This window comes from Solea senegalensis, linkage group LG2 (assembly GCF_019176455.1).
Source record: "Solea senegalensis isolate Sse05_10M linkage group LG2, IFAPA_SoseM_1, whole genome shotgun sequence".
NCBI lineage: Eukaryota > Metazoa > Chordata > Actinopteri > Pleuronectiformes > Soleidae > Solea > Solea senegalensis.
In genome coordinates this window covers 27,294,274-27,314,919 of record NC_058022.1, presented here as the reverse complement: position 1 = coordinate 27,314,919, position 20,646 = coordinate 27,294,274, and the positions used below count along the sequence as shown (strand labels likewise).

The 20,646-nt window shown below is 38.9% G+C and overlaps 2 protein-coding genes across 2 annotated transcripts in view; both read left to right on the top strand.

The window, feature by feature from the left end:
* The first annotated feature begins 130 nt into the window (after window positions 1-130).
* Window positions 131-4,153, top strand: LOC122783820. The gene is made up of 6 exons (XM_044048690.1): window positions 131-659; window positions 877-981; window positions 1,784-1,914; window positions 2,017-2,178; window positions 2,305-2,531; window positions 3,531-4,153. The coding sequence occupies exons 1-6, from the start codon at window positions 593-595 to the stop codon at window positions 3,631-3,633; spliced, it is 795 nt and encodes a 264-aa protein (XP_043904625.1). The 5' UTR covers window positions 131-592; the 3' UTR covers window positions 3,634-4,153.
* A 13,884-nt stretch (window positions 4,154-18,037) lies between these two features.
* Window positions 18,038-20,646, top strand: part of LOC122765048 (interleukin-1 receptor accessory protein-like 1) — a 238,644-nt gene continuing 236,035 nt past the window's right edge. Inside the window, exons 1-2 of the mRNA XM_044019106.1 lie at window positions 18,038-18,208; window positions 20,562-20,630. The gene's annotated coding sequence lies outside the window, so the exon portion shown is untranslated. The remainder of the gene's footprint in view (window positions 18,209-20,561; window positions 20,631-20,646) is intronic.

Here is a 20,646-nt window from a genome sequence, read left to right as displayed (position 1 = left end):
CCCATCATTACAACTTTGTGTAACTTCATCTCATAATTTTGAACTTACATTAGTATTTTTAATGTTATCATAGAGGGTTTATTTTATTATTTTAATGCTATTATCGTTTTCAGTGGTAAAACAAAATACATGAGTTCCTTTATTGTGTTTGCATGAGGCAGTGTGTGGGGGGTAGGGGTGTTTGCTTGTAAATCTGCATATTGGGCGCTTCTTTTTCGCATGCAGTGACGTTGACCAATCAGCTCAAAGTGTGTAGGGAAACCACGCCCGCGCGGTAACTCGTGTCGCGCGCGCGCCTCCTCATCAGCATTGTGCTCCTGCAGCAGCTCAGAAAAACTTAAGTTACGTCTTACTTTACCTCTTCTTAGGGAGGCAGAATATACCGAAAATTGCTTATATGTTTATGATTAAACTACAGAGGCCGTGGAAAGAGCTGCTACAGTGCGAGGAGGAGTCTCCGAGTTGAAGTGACCTTCTGCTGCGGTGAAGTTAAACTTTCCTCCGCGGCTACTGGTGGTGTTTAAAGTCCAGCTAACAGCAGTAGCATCCCTGGCTGCTATCGAGTAGTTAGCGTCGTATTTTAGTCACAATAATGGCAGCTGTTTGTCAGCAAAGACGAGCGTTGATGGAAATACCAGCTCCACAGCCAAAAATTGCAGGTGAGTGGGAAAAGTAGTATGTTTTAATTCTTAAAAAAAAACTTGAATGTGTATTTTTTTTAGTTTGTTTTGTTGTTTTGTCGCTATCGCGCTAATCCAACAAGCGCGCGACCCCAGTGCACAGCTGGTGATTTTTAAGGTGTAGCAACTTAGCAGCACGATGCTTCAACATACAGAACACGGACACTACAATGCTTTGTGCTGTTTGTTTTTGCAGCTCGGATGAGGAGGTCCTACCTGGAAATTCTAAGTCCTCGTTTGGCTCCATCTTCTCTAACAAGGGGGAGAAATACGGCAGCCAACGCAAAGCGCGTGCAGCCATGTAAGTTCCCTTTTAATCATTAACGTCCAATATTTACTGCGAGCTGGTCATAAGTCGTACTTCATTTGTCTCCCTTTTGTTTCATTTTCATTTCACTTAAAATAGCAAGCTGTGTTCCATTGTTCTTTAACCAGATTAAATGTCCAGTATGTAACATTTAAGATGGTTGATTGACTGAAATTCTGTACGAGTTTGTAAGTGTATAATTGCTTTAAAATGACTTAATTGTGTATAGTTTGGTGATACATATAGCTTTTCAGTGTTAGAATAGATAAACAAGTCATTTTGAAGCAGCACCTTACATAACTAACAACTGGAATGTTGTTGAAGCCTTTGTATTTTAGTCTCACCATTACATTTCACTAATGTTTACACACTGGACCTTTAAAACAATAAACTGATTAAGATATTGCCACATCAGCAGTTGTTTCTGATTACCTTCCCCTGATTAGAGATGTATTTGAATCAGACGATGAATAGATGAAATGTATGTTTGATCTCAGTGTACGATGGAGACACGTTGAAGTCAGATTATCAAACTTCTATAGATTGATAGAATGTCGTCAGAGCTGCTATGACAAAATGACAAGTTTCATTTTGTGTCTAAGTTGCAGCGTCACACAAAATATCAGAGGGGGAACGAAAAAACATAAAACAATTAAACAAAAATGAGTGATAGCAACAGTTTTAGGATGGATCGATGTACTAAAGTGTGTTTCTATCTGATGATCTCCTTATTTACTGGTAATTCAACCTTTTGGTTTACGGTCATTCTGTCATTTACTGTCCCTTCTTTCTCCAGTGGAGTTGCCCATTGGTGGTGTTTGGAGTGGGAGACTAGAGGAGCAGAGCGAGAAGATGGATGAGCAGCATACGCCGCTCTCCAAACAACAGCTTGTACAGTTAATCAGATCCCTCATCTTAGTTGAACAGGTATTCATCTTGTTAATTTGCAAAACCGAGCATTAATCATCGCAGTGTTCTGTGTAGTTAATGAACTTTAAGTAAAGTAAATTGTGTTTATTTGTATCTTAGAGCCAAGAGCCCAGGAACATGGTGTCAGACATGAAGAATCTCCAGGAAGACTTGCAGCTAAGGAAGGCAAATGTTTACAGGTCCATACCATACTCGCGTTTTGGCTCCAACAGGGATGCTCACTGTTACAGAAAGGCATATCCTCACCTAGTTGCATTTAAAGTGAGTACAAATGTTATAAAATAACAAAAAAAAACATTTTACATGTATGTTGTTGTATGATGAAGTCTGATTATGCAGCATTTTACTTTAGACATTTGAAGAAACTTATCTTCTCCTCCATTTTAGGTTTCATGTCAGGAGTGGGGCCAGGTTCTTCTGAGAAACGAAGAATGGGATGCTGTGTTGGAGCATGCATTGATGGCGTGGCGCTACACCAGCGAGCTGCCACAGTGGGATACGGTGAACCACAACGCCATGAGAGAACAGTGTTACAGCATTCTGGCAGCTCACATCCTCGCTGCACTCCAGCACTACCATTCTGACTCCAGCAGGGGGCGGGAGCTCCTCAGAAGGTATTGCCTCAGCATTTAAAAATCCAGTGTACTAGAATGAATGATTTTTCCAAGTGCATCTGGAACTACTGTGGCTTTTGAACACCAGAAAGACTCATTCATCTAGGTCATCTAAGTTTGTGTTGTAAGCTTCTGCTTCAAAATGTTCAGGCTGTTGTAGAAACATGGTGGCCTCCATAAAGCAAGGGTTGCACTTAAAACGTTTATACTGTTAATGTTGATACCTAAATCCTAAATGTTATACACATGCATCTTTAAACACTCATCTTATACAGTTGGTTAATAGTTCATCCAAAATTTTGTCGTGATATTTCAGGATTTTACACAAACCCCTCAGTCTGTTTGATTGAAGCGGTGGAATAATGTAGAATTCAGTTTTGGCTGTGGTTTTATTATTATTATATAATAAAGTTTATATTCCAAAAAGTCAGTATGAGGTTTCCTCCCAAGATTTCTACCTGCTTCTCAGCAATAACTACTGTTATCTGAGGCGATGGCAAACCTCGCTTCCACTAAGTCATTACCTGAAAGCTGTGCTGAGCATTTAAGTTCATTTAAAGGACTGAGATTTTTGCTGGTTTACTGTGATTCCTTTTGTCATCAATAATCATCCAAAGCAAAGCAGCACGGACGTCTCACTGGAGTCCACTCTCGCCACCTGTGGGGTGTAAGTTCACTCATCTTAGTCCTGGGTCAGCTTTTCTTCACCACACATGTCAACATTAGCTCATTCAGTTCAGCCTGGTAACAAAGACTGCGTATGCATTGAAGTCAGTTGTATTGTAAAGTTGCCAGCCAAGCATTTGATTGATGCTACAGCCAATTACCCAGCCTCTTGAAAAGCTATGAAGTTTAGATGTTATCATATTCATACGGTGGTGATTAACTTCCTGCTGTCTGACGATTTGGCTGTAAACCTAAATGGTCAATAGCTTTTTAGGGCATCTTTTTAGAGGCAACCTGTCTGACAAATAACCCCCTCTTTTTTTCTCTTTCCAGGTTGAAAATGGCTCAGGTCCATAGCCAGTCAATTACACCGTGTATTCATGAGCTGCAGAGGATGATGGGATGTGCTGACGACTCCTCCATGGATACAAAATAACACGATAAACTCTATCTGACTTGGTGCTAAGTGACAATTGACCTTAAAATGGATGTTTAAGGGCCAAAGAATGTGTTTGTGAAACCACTCCAGTGATATTCCAAAGGGCAGGGAGCAAATGCAAATGTTAATGCCATATGAAGCAAATCACAATTTTTATATCAACTGCGAACTGTGATGTATCACTTGTCAGTTTAAGTTTGATTTTTGTTCAGACACGCCTCCACACCAGAAGTATTCAGTTCACCTGTACATTTTTAGAAACTTGTATAGATAAACTTTTGTGTTGACTGCTGAAATGTGAAAAAGTTAAAAAAAAAAATGGTCTTTTGTGTTGCTTTATGTGTGTCTTTCTGTTCATCATACTTGAAAGTATTGTCTTTGTTATCTTTTAGATATGCTTTGTGGGTTTTTTTTGTTTGTCTGTCACTGTTTGCACCATTTGTTTTTGTCCTGGAAACTTGAAGATTTTTGATGAAATAGACCTTTAATTTAAATAAAGTCACAAGTTAATACTGCACAGAAGTTGTCTTTGTGTTCTCCACTGCAACTTAATTTCATATTTAAATCTGTGTTAATAGACATGTTTGTCTTCCCTCTACCACATTTCACAGTATGATTTTTGTATTTTGATCTCTCTTTTCTGAATTTGATTGATTAGTCGATTAGTACTCTGTAATATGTGATTTGTCAACTGGAGTTTGGAGACTTCTGCTTCTCCTAGAATGCTCCTCACAGTCAGATTATATAATGGTGTGTGAGCTCTGTGCCTTAACTGACCATATTTTGCCACTAGATGGAGCCCAAATTGCATCATTTTCCAATTTTGTTTTCTTGTTTTAAATTGTAAGGGTTACAGCTACAGAGGGTATTTAAGGGCTTTTTACACACTGATTCATGCGACATTTCTTATCCACAGAGGAATCTGATATTGCAGCCTATTGAATTTATAAATTAGATATCAAGTTTAATAATGAGTAAAGCAAACTGCTGGTCTGTAAATGTTTACGTATGATTTGAAGGTGCAGCCTCCAAAAAAAATGGGATCCAGATGAATTTCTAAACTTGTTTATTCGTCTGGAAACAGCATCAAACACAGGAGGAGCATGTGGTATTTTATTTTGCATGCTTTTTACTTGCATTTGGCTTATTAAATATGCAGTTGATCCTCTGTGGTGAGCCCTAAAAGGAGAAGCCAAAAGAAGAAGATATGTAAAGCACTTTGTGGGGCATTTTATGTCTAAGAAGTGCTACAGAAATAAAGATTGGTTGATTGATTGATTGGAAGTTAATTTATTCATTTATCGTATACTGCTTTATCCCCCCCACATGAGGACAGCTGAACGGCGGGGTACACCCGACAGTTACACCAGAGTACAGTTATGTAAATACAACTTAAAATGTCTTTAAATGTGTCCTGTGCCATAAACAGTGCTCAGTTATCAGTAGCACTTACTGTATTTTACTAGGTTAGCCCAAGTTTTTTTTCTCTTATTGTAGCCAAATAGCACGTCTTGTCCCAGATTATTAATAGATGCTAATTTAATCATCTGATAAAGCATTTCTTTTCTCTTATGGGAACTGATATATCTTCAAACACTTTTCTGGGTATCTGGCTTAAAAAGGATGTCGGTTAAATAATAATAACAGAGCTGAATTCTATACAACCTATTTTGATCAAAATAACCGTCTTCATAAAAAAATAATACAGTCACAAGATTAGGGCTGGATAGCAACACATTGTTATGTGATACATGGGATGTTCTGTCGCTGACGTTTGATACCCAGACGTACACGAGATGCCTTTAATTTGCATTTTAGATGGAAGATGCAGTTGTTTTGCTCTTGATCCTGTACGGTTGTGCAATCTTTCCTCGAAATGGGAACATAATTGATAAGACTGACGTCACGTTCTTCTGAAGAAGACCTAAAATCTAGCGACTGAGACCATTAACTCCTCAGGAACATGTTTACTGACGTTATAAATCAACACACTTCCATTCAAACGGAGTTCTCTTGGCATCAGCCTCGTTTCCCCCTGGCTGCTCAGCACTACTTCTGTCCTACTATCTCGGCTTCACTTTTCAAAACCAAAAGACAATGTCTATTTTTATCCAGTCTATGGTCCACAGACTCTTTAAAGGGACGGAAAAACCCTCATCATAAGTAGTCACTGCATTTCCCTGAACTTCACTTCACTTTACTGAGCAGTGAATAAATCCCTCCGGTTAGGATGTGGTTCTTTACATCAGTGTCCCTCAAGAAGCCAAACAACGCTGCTTTTAATTTCTCCTCAACCTCCTAATAAGAGGCTGCGTTACACCTGGGATGGCAGGTGAGTGTAATTAGCAGTAATTACCCGGCTCTGAGGATAGAAAACCAGCAACACTCAGTCCCAGAGGGTTCCAGGGGAGATTGAGAGGGAGGGAACACAGTGGCTGTGTTTGTACATGACGCGAGTGGCCTCACAGGCGTCATGTACCCACATTCAAAGAGAGCGCCGTGATTCCATGTTCCGTGATCAATCCAAGGTGCGGGTAAGAGCAATACACGAGAATCACTTTAACATTCACCGTGGTTGTCATGCTTTGCTCATGTTGCTTCTGGCACAAGTTGAGGAATGTTCAAGTGTCAGCCAATCAAATCGTGTTCCAAAACAAGCACGAGTTAATCAAATCAATCAATCAATCAATCAACCGACCAACCAAATAAACCAATAAATCAATCAATGCTTTAGTGTCACATAGGAAAATTAGACTCGGACTCATGCTGTGCATATATGAATGTCCTCAATAATACAATAAACCCAATAAAAACAGCTGCATTAAAAAAATTGCACATGAAATTGTGTTTTCACGAACGTTCCGTACCCTTAGGTTGTACACACTCCTTGCAGGAGCACATATAACAAGTAATACCCATTGCATTTCATGTGCGTCTTTGAAGTCGAACTCAACTTATGCATGGATAAAACGTTACATTTATTCCCTAACCGCTGATATTTCCAGTGAGTGAATCCAGTATTTGTGTTGGAGAGCTGTTGAGTTTGTGCAGTTACAAGAGCGTGAAGCAATTTGTTCAGTGGCAGAAGTTCAGAAAGAAATAAGCGAGCTCTATTAAATCCCGAAAGTTGGTTCGGCTTGGAATCACAACACAGTTATTCTATACGAGAACTACTCCTGTTTCTCCTTGTCTTATGTTTCTCTTTTTCAGAGGCCTTGTGTAGTGAGGACAGTAGAGGATGGGATGAGAAAGACTTATATGAACCCATAATGTGAACTTTTGTCCTTGGTGCATTTTTCCCTCTTTGAATATATATATATATGTATATGTGTATATGTGTGTATATATATGATATAAGAAAATCAATCACCCCTCAGTCTTGGTAATGACCAAACTGAAGTCAGGTTGACTTTTCATGTAGATTTATCCCGTTCCTTTCTCGTCTCTTTTCCACCTTTTCTTAACACCGTCCCAAATGTCATCCTTGACTCCGTTCAATTCTTTTTATTGTTCGAGTTGGTCAAGGAGCATTTATTTTGACTGCGCTGACATAAAAAGCAAGTACAACGCCATACGTGGAGTTAAAGGTCCATTAGAAATTACGTTTTCAAATAAAAATAATAATAATAATAATAAATGACCTCATTACCTTAGAATGAGTCCTTCACCGTATACGGCACTGGAGCATTTTCCCTATGTAGTTTTGTAACGACATGGTCTGTATGCTTGTAATAGAGCCAGTGCAGTTCAGGTAGTTTTCCTCTCTGTAGCCCAAAGCAGTGTAGTTGCAGCACTGCAGGACTTCACTCGCTCTCTACTGTGCACTCACAGCGATAAAAGCTCCTCCAAAAGGTGAACCACGGCACAGCTAAGGAGCTAAGACGCTAAAAGGATGAAGAATTTGATTTTCAGAATGGCAGGAGGGCACAATCCAAATCAAAACAGCAGACGATTCAAAAAGGACGGAGAAGAGAATATAATGAGGAACATGTGAGAAGTGAGGGTAACGAACCCTCACACTTGTCCTTGTGTGTTTTTAAACTTTTAAATGAAGTTTTGTTTAAGTGAATAACAATAACAAGATGTGAGGAAAAAGAGACAGAGTCTTTGTTTCCAGGGGAGTCTTTTTTTTTTTTTTGTGGTCTAGTCCTGGCAAAGGAAGTGGCTCAGCACAGTTTACTCTCTATCCTTGAGTCTCTACTCCAGAGAAGGGAAAAAAAAAAAACACCTCTGGCCTTCACATCTCCCAAAAGCAATAAACCATAAAAAGAAACCACCGCAGTCCTTTTCAGTTGACCTTTGTTAACTGATTTGGGCTGATGATTTTTGAAATTAGTGTAAATCCTACATTTACACACCGCATACAGAGATATTTCCTGTTCAATGGTGGAATACGGGGGTAAAAACCCTGATCTTGTCGTCAAACAACCTTTTAAACTTCAGCATCATTGGTTAGCAGTATTAAAAACTATTATGTTAACCTTATTTTAACTGGGAAAGCATCATTGAGATAAGAAGTCCACATCTATAATCAAAAAAAGCTATAAATAATAGTTTTTTGCGTTTTTTTAGACAAACTCACCTGTTTTTGTAAAGCATTCCAGCTGATTAGGTAGACTTACTTTACCGATCCAAATAATTGTATGTTGCATTGACGTAGCAGCATGGAAAGCCCTTTCTCCCCAATTTAGTGTGGATATTTCACACTTTGGGATATTTCATTAAAGATAATTCCTGCAAGAATCATATCAGACCTTTATGTCTTGAGGTTATAAACCCCCGGATTGTCTTGAAAATCAGAAATCCCTTCTGTCATCTCCGGCTGAAGTGCAGTATATTACCCAGAATGCTGCTCTAATGAGAGCAGCCAGTGTCCGCAGAGAGATGGACAGTAAAGAGGTGGGTGTATGTGAAATGACCAAACCTGGAGGCCCTGGACCAGGGTCATGTATCATTAGCCCGGCTTGATATTGGGGCAGACTGTGGCACAGGCGAGCGGCGGTGTGGGGAGTGCTGTTTTCACGGCTGAGTGGAAAACACTCACGAGCTGCATCTGTCCTAACTTCACCTTCATTCAGGCTGGTGGAGGAATCCACCGCTCACTCCGCCACATGCACGTCAAAATCTACCTCCCAAAATACTCATGTTAAAAAATAACAAACAAAAGTGGTGGTGTTCATTTAATTCTGAGGGTTAAAATCCTCCGTGTTTTCATCAGCATGCGTCTGTTCGAGTTCATTAAGCTTGTTTTTCTCAATCTGCTAAATCTGCTCCGCGAGAGGACGTTTTTTTCTTTCATACTGGAATTATTTTTTTTAAAAATTCAAACAACTGAAATGGATGTGTACTTTTTATTTTCTTTAAACACATGTGCATTAAAGAAATGGAACAAAACAAACAATGTAATAAAATGGGTAAATGGGTGTACAGGGCTTACTTACGTGTGTAAGATAAAAGTCTACATTTATGCATCACGCTCAAAAATGCAAGCAAAGGTCAAACAAATAAAAATAATAACACACTTACAATAAAATTAGGTTACAAGATTATAATATAATAGTGCCAACACAGTTAAACCTAATTAAAACCCATTATGTAAAAGCTGTATAAATATTTTTACATACTACAGCAAACGGTCATGTCTAAAACCTCCTGTTCCATATTTTTCTATCGTGTGTCTCTTAAAATGTAAGACCAAACCCTATTTTAGCCTGAATTAATTACAATATTGTTCTCATGTGGTAAATGGCCTGCAAACGGCTCGGTAGCACAATCCCAACAACCGTGGGTCTCTGCTCGCTGTCCATCTTCCTCCGTCATAGCCGCGAAGCGTTTAAATTTAGCTCATGAGTCACGCGGATAGGCGTGGAAGATGTGGAGGGAAAGCGGAATTACCGCCTCAAAACCTGAACACAGGAGTGCTGATGGCGCTGAAAGTAGAACACAAGAGTCGAGAGCTGCCAGGCTGTAAGATTACACAGCAGGCCCGAGTGAAAAGATGATTATGGGCAATTATGCAGCCACAAATGCCCTTGGAAGGAGAGATCTTCCGCTACTCAGAGGCTGAACTGTATGGACGCGCAACTCGCCATGTTTGTTCTCAACCGATAAAACCATTCAGACTTTATTTTCTACCGCATTAAGTAGATCATTACTGTAAAATTACAAATATCTCAATTTATATTCTACTATGGCACAAAAAAAAAAACCACATTTCTTTACATAACAATAATACAAATAATTCAAAGTAATGGGTTTTGATGCAGACGTCTGTGCAAAAATGAAGAAATAACCGATGAAAAGGTTTGATTTCAAACAGTCAAACTTTTCCCATCATCTGATATTGATCTGAAAGCAGTAGTGTATGTAACTTTAAAATTCAAAACGAATGTTTGTGACGTGCAACAGCAACGTTGTGTCAGTAAGAGATGAGATGATGTTCGTTAAGTAGTTTTAGAGGAAATGAATAGGAAATCATAGTGCTTGACACAAATGCCGTGTTTCCACTACATGGTTGGTTCTCCATTTAGTAACAGTAAGTAAGTTTTATACACAACACACACAAACTAGTGACTTGTAAAGCAGTTGTTTTCAATGTACTGAATCAGTTAAATAAAAAGATTAGTTCACTAATCTTCCTGCATGACCAGAACACAGACTCTGTCCGAACACAGCGGCGGGGTTTTTGATGCGGCTCGCAGGCTTTAAGCCAGGGGTGTCAAACATACGGCCCCGGGGCCCGCCAGAGGGTCCAATCGGCCCACAGGATGAATTTGTTAAAATTTCACACTGATCTAAACTTAATGTCAAATGCTCCAGTTTGTGCCTTTATAGATCCAGTGTGCTGTGTAAATAGTAAATTTAGGCATGATATTGTTGAAATTGCACTTATATTTCTCAAGAAATGTCATGTTTTGTAAAATTATCCTTCAGTAAATATAAAACAAAGGAGAAAAAATAAAGGGGTTCTTGTTGTTCATAGGTTATTATGCTATTATTTTACTATTTTGACTGGTCCGGCCCCCTTGAGATCAAATTGTGCTGTATGTGGCCCCTGAACAAAAATGAGTTTGACACCCCTGCTTTAAGCGGTGCTGTCGCTAAATACAACAGACTCCTCTGTTAAATAATTAAATTTTCTTGCTGAATGTTGGAGATCAAGCCACGTTTTTTCAGGATTTCCAAGTCTTTTTTTTAACTGATCTATTGTTGTGCCTCTTCCTGTGACGGCACTCTGACGATGTCACGCGTAGTATTGGCTCGGCTCGCTTGGAACCTCGCCAGAGCAGATACTTAAAAAAAAGAAAAGTACCAGTTACTAGGTATACTTACGCTCCTGGAAAAGCAAAATAACCGTGCTGTGCCATTAAATTCACACACAATATTGAGTATTTTCTGCGGTGTCCAACATTGTTGGTTGCACTTAGTTCAACAATGGGGAGAATAACCTTGTCCTTGAGTTCTATTTGAGCCATTGATCATTTCTCAACTTCTGCCACTCGGTATTTTTCTTTGTAATCTCACGGAGGAGATTGATCTCTTATCTTCGCTCCAAGTTTTAAATGTGTCCATTCACGTCACGAGTATCTGCTGTTTTCAGCACGTGTCACGGCGCTCCCTTCATTCTCCACTCCTCCTTTCCCAGACAGGAAGTCATTACGGGGGCTCTCACCCCATCGCAGATGGCCATTTAACACATCGCTGGCAACTGCAAATGAACCAGGAGTAGCAGCCGCTTGACTAGACCTGGCCAACTTTGCACAAATGTTTATCTCTCACTCACCTGCTGTGCTGGGAGGAGAGGTTCTCTTCAACCTTGGATCAATTCTTAGGTTTAATCGTTTGTTTGTCACAGGCAGCTCACTCTTCAAACCTCAGTCCAGGACCACAATGTTCCGCAAAGTTCCTCTCTTGTTTTGCTGAACAAACAACATCAGCTTTGTTTTTACAGAAATCTTTGCAGCAGAGGATTAAAAACTTTTGCCTTGTTTATTTTTCACTTTGTGTTGTACTTTTCTTTGAGCAGCCGAGGCACGGCGGATACCTTTTCTTCTCAAATCTCCTTTTGCTTGCCCCAGTGAAAATTTGTAACAGCCGCATTTGCTCTGTCAAGCTGCCTTATGGCTCTTTGGAGCGTTTGGAGTTCTGCTGGCGATAAAACAGATAAAGCCGACTTGACAAGTTAAAAATGAGAAAGCCATTGTGGCTGACGCCCTGGAGACAGCCGTCCGCTCTCTTTCTTTCTCTCACATCATTCTGTTTGCTCTTGTTGTCTGAAAAAGCCTCGCTTGTAATTTACTTTCTCGACCGAGTAAAATATTAACGAAGATGCCTCTTGAGGACATTTGTAAGTGATACTGGATATTCCAGGCCTTAAAGGAGGGGCACGCTACTCCTCCCGCAGCAAACACGAAAACCCCAACACAAGTTATATAAAACATTGCACCTTGACCGGGAATGGTGTGTGATGTCCAATTTTCCTGCCAGGAGTAGGAAGATTTTAATGTATGTATTATACAATTCTTTGTGTCGAACCATTTAGTTAATTAAGTGTCATTAAATTTAAGTAAAGTAAGGATTAAGTGGTTTGGAAATCATCGTCTAAATTGGTACAGGTCATACAAATGATATCAATGTAAAGTGAGAGTATATAAAAATAAATCCAATGATGAGTAATGAGTATCCAATAAATTCTCTTGCTCCTTGTACATTGTTCTTTCTTTTTTTTTTGTCTTTTACCTGTACTACAACAACTGAAACAAATAACACAAATGAGCAAAATAATATAAAATCCTTTTTAAAGGAAAAGCAGAGCTGCCAAGGCCAGGTGTCTAAATCATGGCCTGGAATGGATCCTGAGTGTCACAGCCACAGATGGAGGACAGCGCCCACAGGAAAAGGATAAACTGTCTGATAAAGTGCACGGTGAGGTACGAGGCTTCTGCTGGCAGACAGGCTCCTGGGAAGGTTTGTGTTTGGAGAGACGGAGCGTCGGGAACAGAGAAAGAAAACGAGTCAAGAGGGAACAGGCAACAGATGAATCTCCATCTGTGTTCCAAGGCGGGCAGGGACGTCACCGAGGAAAACAAGCCAAACGACCGCAGCGGTGTACTGTTGTGGGTTTACCTCTCCAGAAGAAGACTTAAGTACATTTTGGTTTCCTCTAATTTTTTATTTTTTTTCCTCAGAGGAAGAGGACTGTGTACACTTATGTAATAATGAGCTTGGATCAGGGGCATCAATCAGAAGTGAAGACCAGTGCAGCAGCTGTAGTCGTAGCAACAGCACAGTCAACTGGAGATGAAAATGAGCTTTAATGACATTTGTTCTGTTACAGACTGGTGATGCATTCATGGATGCACATTATCTTTAATCCAATGGCATGAGGAGATTTTTTTTGTGGGAAAATAATTCATGTTGTAGTACTGTATATCTGAGCAATTTGGGGAGACAAACTGCCATGATTTATGAATTACTCTTGACACATATGCACTCATTGGCCACTTAATTAGGTACACATGATGCCGAGAAATGTGTCAGGAATAGCGCACGGTGTGGTCTTCCCTCTGCTTTAAGGTCTGAGATTGGTAGTTGGTTTGTGAAGCCTCCAGTATTGCGAATTGGCTGGCGTCACGTTGACATTTTGCACCTATTGGACAATACCAGCTGTCCGTCACACTGGTGATTGACTGTTACCAAGGAAAGATCCTCACGAAAGAGGTGTACATACATACAGGTATATATATGTAGGTCATGTGATCCAAGATTTATATTAGAAAAAAAAGTTTAAATTCTATGTTTTCCACAGTACAAAGACCTTACCTTGAATAAATACAAATACAAATACCTCCCAGACTGTTAGACTGATATTCCCGCTTCCTGTTCTGGATTTAGCAGCTTTATAGCGTTGGCTTTTGAATCATGGCACTTTTCAACTTTGTGTCTGTTTCCATCATGTAAATTACAGAACTCATTTTTATTTTATTGGCGCTTTGGATGCGTTACTTTTCATGTGGACTTCATCTTCAGTTTTCTGAATTTGGGTCCAAAGAGGAAAAACAAAGTGCATGGAGTAATTTATGTTTACGAGAACCATGTTTGGAGGATTTCATGATTTACTGTAATATCTTCGCTAATGGTGAGATTTTGGTGTCAATTTGTAATTTCCATTTTAATATAATTTTGAATATGTCCTAAACTTGGCAAAAACAAACACAGACACAAACACATTATCATAGAATTATTGCAGTTGGACACTGCACATCCAATATAAATGATTGACTTGGCTGAGAATGGACATTTTCTTTTAGAGTATGGGATTTAAATAGTTTGTTGGTGCATGATAATGTGCCTGTCACCTGTTGATAAGTGAAATTGTATGGAATTGCTGACAGGAACTACTACTGTGATATCATATGTGACAAATAAATTGGGAACTTGCCACATTGCTCCACTGATGCAGACTAAATATCCAATAGTTTAATGTGACTAAGCTAATACAATTTTCGTCAGATTCTCCCAATCAACAATCCCTTCCGTATCCAGAGAAAATAAACCGCAGCACCATATAGCAAAACCTTGGGAAAGATTAAGATGTTTTTAATTATTAATTTAGTTATTAATTATTTTAATAATTTAATTGAGGAAAGACATTTGAAACAAATGCATTTATTGACACAGATTAACATGAAAGTTCCACTTTCAACTTCACTTACAGCGACAGTCCTCACTATTGCACCAGTACAATTGCAATTTCTCACTGCTGCTCTTGAATCAGGGCAAGTGTGACAAGTCAACAGCATGTTTCATCAAAACTGATTAGATTGTGACACTCTGGGCTGAAACTATGTGTTTAAATATGGAGTCACACTAATTACTCTCTATTATTCTCTCTCTATAGCAGCTAAATGAAGCTCAGAGGAAGTTCAGTCTGGGAGGCTGCCTCTGCCCTCCACTTGTTCACGCACTTTTCTGCTTGCTAATTACTTCAAGCTACTTCATGCTCAGTGGTAGTCGTGCAGAGTCAGAAATGAACCACTGCGTTATGTGTTATATACTGGAAGTTTACAGGTGTGCCAACGTGAGCTGAGTTGGTTAAAACCAGGGGTGTTGCAACGGGGGGTATAGGTTTAGGCACAAAAATATCCTGGTAATCATCCGGGAAATGTTGATGATGCTTATGAATCATTTCATCAATACTTTTGCTCATAGTGAGACACGCACACAGACACGCTCTTGCTGTGCAAAAGATAAGAAAACTCTGGGGCGCAGAATCTTACGCCCTGATGCCGGCAGACTGGCCTGATGCCGGTGGAAACGGAAATGCCTTTGCTCGCTTTTATGTAAGTTGTGTTATCTTTAAAATGCTGGTTTCATCATGGACAAAGAAGCACCAAACAAACCAAGCACTTGGTGCATTTAAGTGAATCTTTTAAAAATAATGGCGTCAGGCATGAGAATGATGCTTTGGCGTGTCCTAGTGGTGATATGTGGTAACTGCATATCACCACTGGTTATATAGCTCATGTGAAAAACCGACTTGCCGATTGTGATTGTGTTTTCTAACAGCTGAGGACAAATCACTCAAGAAAGACCAAATCCCAATCCATATCTGAGTTTGTAAACAAATTGCTTATTGTATTTTTGTGAGGTTGCATTTTCAATTTCACAAAATAAGCAAGGCATCCTCAGTTTTACTCTCATAGGTTGGAGGTTTTTCCCTCGCCTCTTTAATGCCAGCTGTACATGTTGATAGCTGCAGACTCTGGATACCCACTCCAGCGTCCCTCGGCGCCATTGTACGTCAGAAGATTGGACGTGCAGACTTTTCCGAAGCGAGAAATGAATCCTCAGAGATTCCTATGTGGCTTGTCCAGATAATCCTTGTGGTCAAAGGAAAAGAAAGCCCTCTTCTTTTCACCCGAGGCGTTGAGGGATTCTTAGAGATGCCAGTTTTCATTTCAGCTGTGGTCTATACTTGCTATGCCTGTTTACCACGCCGCGATCCAGTTTACAGATATAGAGTGAACAGGCGAGTGGCTCAAGCAGAAAGAGCTTGATGTAAATCATCAAAAAAAAGAAGAAGAAAGATTGAAGAATTCATCTTTTTTTGATTAATTGAATTGATATGTTTCGTAAGGTCGAGAGGAATGGAAGGAGTAAATATTTCTCCTTCATTATTTAAGCTCCTTTAGGCTGTCAACATCAAAGATTTAAACTGTAAGAAATGATGTGGTCTGAATGCTTTGTGAAACTAAAACCATTTCCTTATCGTAGCTGATCTCATGTTGGGATTGTGTGTGTGTGTGTGTTTATGCTGATGGGCATGCATAAAAGCGTGTTCATGTGTGAAACAGCACTGGGTTGCTCCCATTCCTCAAAACCCCTCCAGGCTGCAGGGAGCATCTGCATCCCTCTCTTTTCCATATGCCCTGCTCCTTTTAGTCTCACTATATCATTAATTCAGGGTGATTATGAATTAACAAGCCACCATCACTCTTTTCTACTCAGATCACCCTGATTTTTGTACCAAATTTTCTAATTAATATTGAATCAGTATTGATAATTGCAGTAGATTGACAGATGGTTCAACATGGTTATTTATACTTTCAATTAATTATAGTTGGATGCAGTGAATAGGGTTTTTGGGGATTTTTGTTGTTGTTAATGTTCTTTGAACATAAACAGTGCATCATTATTTGTATTCTCCATCCCTAAGCTGATATAAGGCTCTGCCATGCAAAACTATCAGACCTAACTGAGGGATTGTTTGTGTGTATGCAGCGGCAGTAGAGGGGCGGGCGGAGAAAACAAGTGTATATCCTGTCAAACTGCTGAATGACTGGATTTTTTGGGGATTAGAAATCTCTCTTTCTGCATGGAGTTTGCATGTTCTCCCGGTGTGTGTGGATTTTCTGCTAAGAAAATGCGCTTCCCCTGCTGTCTGAAACATTAAATAAGGATTAATCATTAATTTATTAATATCAGATACACGCTATTTATACATTATAAATAGATCTGCAGTTTAAAATTCAACATAGAGAGTTATTTCTGGGAATTATTGGTCAAAATTGATCATGCAGGTACACAATAGTGTGTGAGAGTAAAAGATGGAGCTGTGAAGTCAGATAACATAATGATGATGATAATTAATTGAAATCCATTTTTTAATTTGGGTTACATTTGCATCTACCTTTCAGAGTACATGCTCATTTCACAAATGTTTGTAGACTCTTGATGGAAATCCCCCATATCCTCCTCCAGCAGGTGGGCACTCAGTGTGTGCTGCTCAGAGATGCTCAACAATGGGACAGGTGCTTTTTCAACACAGGGGGCCTGATCACAGTCACAGCATCCTCCAGATGAAGGGTCGTCTCCTTAATCAAAATGACGTCCCGCTGCTCTGCTGCATTTTCAGACCATTGTAGAAACAAACACAGCAAACCTGATTAGATAAGTTCTACTGAGACCGAGTTTACAGGCTTCAAGCTGCTTTTATTTTGAACGGCAGTGACTCTGACGCAGGATCCCAGCACCCAGGGTGTAATTTTAAAGACTTGTAAGAGTCTTGACTTATAAAAATATCTGAACATCTGTAACATCCATCCATCTTCTACTACTTTATCCTCCATATGAGGGTTGCGGGGGCAAATGTGTCAATCTCAGCCGACGTAGGGCGATAGGCAGGGTAGACCCTGGACAGTTTGCAGCACCATCGCAGGGCCACATAGAGTCAAACAATAATTCACTCTTACACTCACACCTACGGTCAATTTAGAGAGCCTAATTTGCTTAATCCCCCCCCCCATTAAATCACATTTCTATTTTTGCCTTCCTTTTGTTACCAGTAAATATACAGCCTTCATATGAATGTCATCATCTTTATTTCCTTGAATGATTTGCTGGGGCAAGATACACAAATCGTCCAAGCAATGAATGAAAGCATTTGCCAAAAAGAGAAGTTTATTTCAAATGAGAAAAAAAGAAAAAACCTTTGGTTTTTGTCCTTAAGGCTTAAAATCTTACAGTAACAGCTTATGTTAGAGATAAAGCTACATAAAATGTAATACTATTACATATAATATAATATAATATAATATAATATGATATAATATAATATAATATAATATAAAAATTCTATGCAGGTTGAACCATGCCATGTTATTTATTTTATACAACTTCATTTAAAGTCAGAGTGTAATGATGTTGTGATAATTAAATCAATATATTTAATTTTAATACAATGGCCTATTCTGTTTATTGATAACGTGACCGATACAAACAAGGACAGCCCCTGTGAGGTGCTGATTGGTTAATTAATTCAACCGTGTGACTCCCGTGCGTCACTACTACAGTAGTGTTGACACAGAACGAGTCAACTGTTTGTCAACTTTTTACCATTACAGCTGAAACAACGTTTATCTCGTTGATTGTAAAACAAAATCCGGTGATATTGTCAACAAAACTGCACTACGTGTGTAGTTGGAGCGGAAATAACCTGGGGGAAAAATCGAGGAGGAAGAAAAAAAACAGAAAAAGATGGAGTAGCGGAGCTAGCTGTCGTTAGCAACAGGTGAGGATTGTTTTGTTTTTTTAAAACGTTTAACTGTGGAATATATGTTACACGCACAGCTGCAGGTGTCCTGTATGTTTAATGTAAAGCTGCTTTCCGGTTGCCTTTGTATTTTATTGTGTACATAATGTGCTATGTATGAATACGCAGAGCAGCCAGCTTTATTTTTCGTGCTACTCCACCATAATAGCCGTGCTGAAGCAGCAGGCCACGCACACGCAGGTGTGGTTAATTAGCTCTGATTGATACTGAATGCAGCAGGTAAACACAGGTGACATCAATCACTTTAATCATGGCTCTCTGTGGCGCAGAAACGTCCACAGATAAGTATAGAAAGAGTTTATTGTAAATGTTTTTTTTTTCCATGAATGACACGTGTCTGCTTTCATGTGCATAGCATATTAGCGTTATACATTCAGAACAGTATAATAATAGTCATAATTATTGGCCAGTAGGGCAGCATTATACCTCTCAGTGTACATCCTGCTGAAAATTATAATTCAGAGAAGAGATGGGACAACTAAGCAGCTGCATGCCTCCACTGGGCAACTATAACAATAAAGTAACAAATCAACTAGCATATGTTATATGTAAGAATATTTTCTATGGTCTCACCATCATACAAAACAAAGTAAAAGAAAATATTTCAATCTTGCATCATCTGTGCATTAATATCCAGCCAACACTGTCCTATTTACATTGACGTTAGCTGACATACGAACATTGAATCATCTTTGTGTATCGAAGGCACTAAAATTAAACTGCCTAAACTGTCCATAAATGATCATTTTAATGGACCCTGTAACTTAATAATGTATTTTGATAAAACCTTTGACAGCCTATTTGCAGTTCCTGAGTGGTCCCACAAGGGGGTCTGTGGCCACCACATTGGGAATCACTCTCCTGTAAAACAAACTAATATAACTATATGTGGAACATAATGGCTGTTGTAAAAATGTCATCTATAATTTGATGCACATATATGAGTTTAATTGACCTATGAATAATCATAAAAAAATAAAAAAATAAAGAAAGAAAGAAAGAATGACAAACACTAGTTCAGGTTAAAGCAAAGGATTTCCCAGCAGCTAAGAAAGTCATATCAATTAGAGTCCCATAATTAGGTTGATGTATTTTTTTTTCATAAAGTCTTTTGAAATAAGCCCACATATCACAAAAATATAATTACAGATTCAAAAGCTTTATTTCAGGAAATTCTATTTGAATGTAAACGTTGTTTACAAATAATGAAAGAGTAACTGTCCAGCACATCACACTTTGGAGGAAAAAAAGAAATAAAAGGTCCCGCCATAGCAACATCTGCTGTGTACAGTGGGACAGACCTAGTCTGTCTTGTGCTCAGCTCCATTGCCAAGTTGCCATAAGGCTCTGCTGTGAGATGAATATGAAAAAATGTGTTCACATGCATGTAGATGGGTTTATTTTTGACTCACATACCTCATATGTTCAGTGTGCAGCAGGAGACTTCTCACATTGAGAGTTTAACTACTTTCACAATCATGAAATTTGATGAGTCCTTTCCAAACAAATAGTAATCTCAGTGGATGATTCAATTATCTGTTCCCCTTATGGCATAGTTGTACAAAAGTTTAATTGTAATTGTATCACTCATGAAGAACAGAAGACTTTTAATATACAAATAAACATCCCGCTGTCTATAATCAACTGATATCAGCCCTTTAGGTCGTTCCTAAATTTCATAATCATTTAATCTATTATTTTCTCATTGATTTATTCATCAATTAATAATCAATTTATCATTGAAGCCTTGAAAAAATGCACACTATTCCCACTATTCTCAATTTATTTTTATCACCACCTAAACTTGTAATCATTTCCTCCTTGTGCAAACATGGAAAAAACATAAAACTCAAACTGAAAACAAAAGCTTCTTGGCAGAGGAAATAATTAGCACGGGCCACATTCTGATAAACCATAATTACAGCTACTCATGAAAACATATTTTCTTTACTACCATTTCTCCATGTTGCAGGTCACTCCTTTGTGATTTGGCATGCCCCTACAGCAGTAATGTTAAGTCAAGCTTTATTAAACCACAGCAGAAGTAGAGTAGCCAGATGATGGTGGTGAAAATTAGTCAAACTAAAAAACGATGCGAATGAAGTGTTAGAGAAAATATACCATGACATTTCAGCTTTTTTAAGCTGCTTTGAGCAATTGTGACAGTTATGCAAAATTATTGTGTTTTTGCGATCAGCTGGTTATGTAATAATTTCAGCAGGCCTGACTGCAAAATATTTCCGTGTGGGAGGAAAGAAACTTTTTCTCTTCGAGACATTGTTAGAAATAATTCAGTTCTCATCCATCACAGGAAGTGGAAATGATGCCGACTCCTGCTCTACTGTTTTAGCACTTGACCTGAGGAAGCTCCATGACTTAGGTGAGTCCCATACTTA

Coding starts and splice junctions, on each gene's coding strand:
- LOC122783820 (XM_044048690.1), top strand. CDS start 593: ATGGCAGCTGTTTGTCAGCAAAGACGAGCGTTGATGGAAATACCAGCT. Junction 660..876: donor TCCACAGCCAAAAATTGCAG/GTGAGTGGGAAA, acceptor TTGTTTTTGCAG/CTCGGATGAGGAGGTCCTAC. Junction 982..1,783: donor CGCAAAGCGCGTGCAGCCAT/GTAAGTTCCCTT, acceptor TTCTTTCTCCAG/TGGAGTTGCCCATTGGTGGT.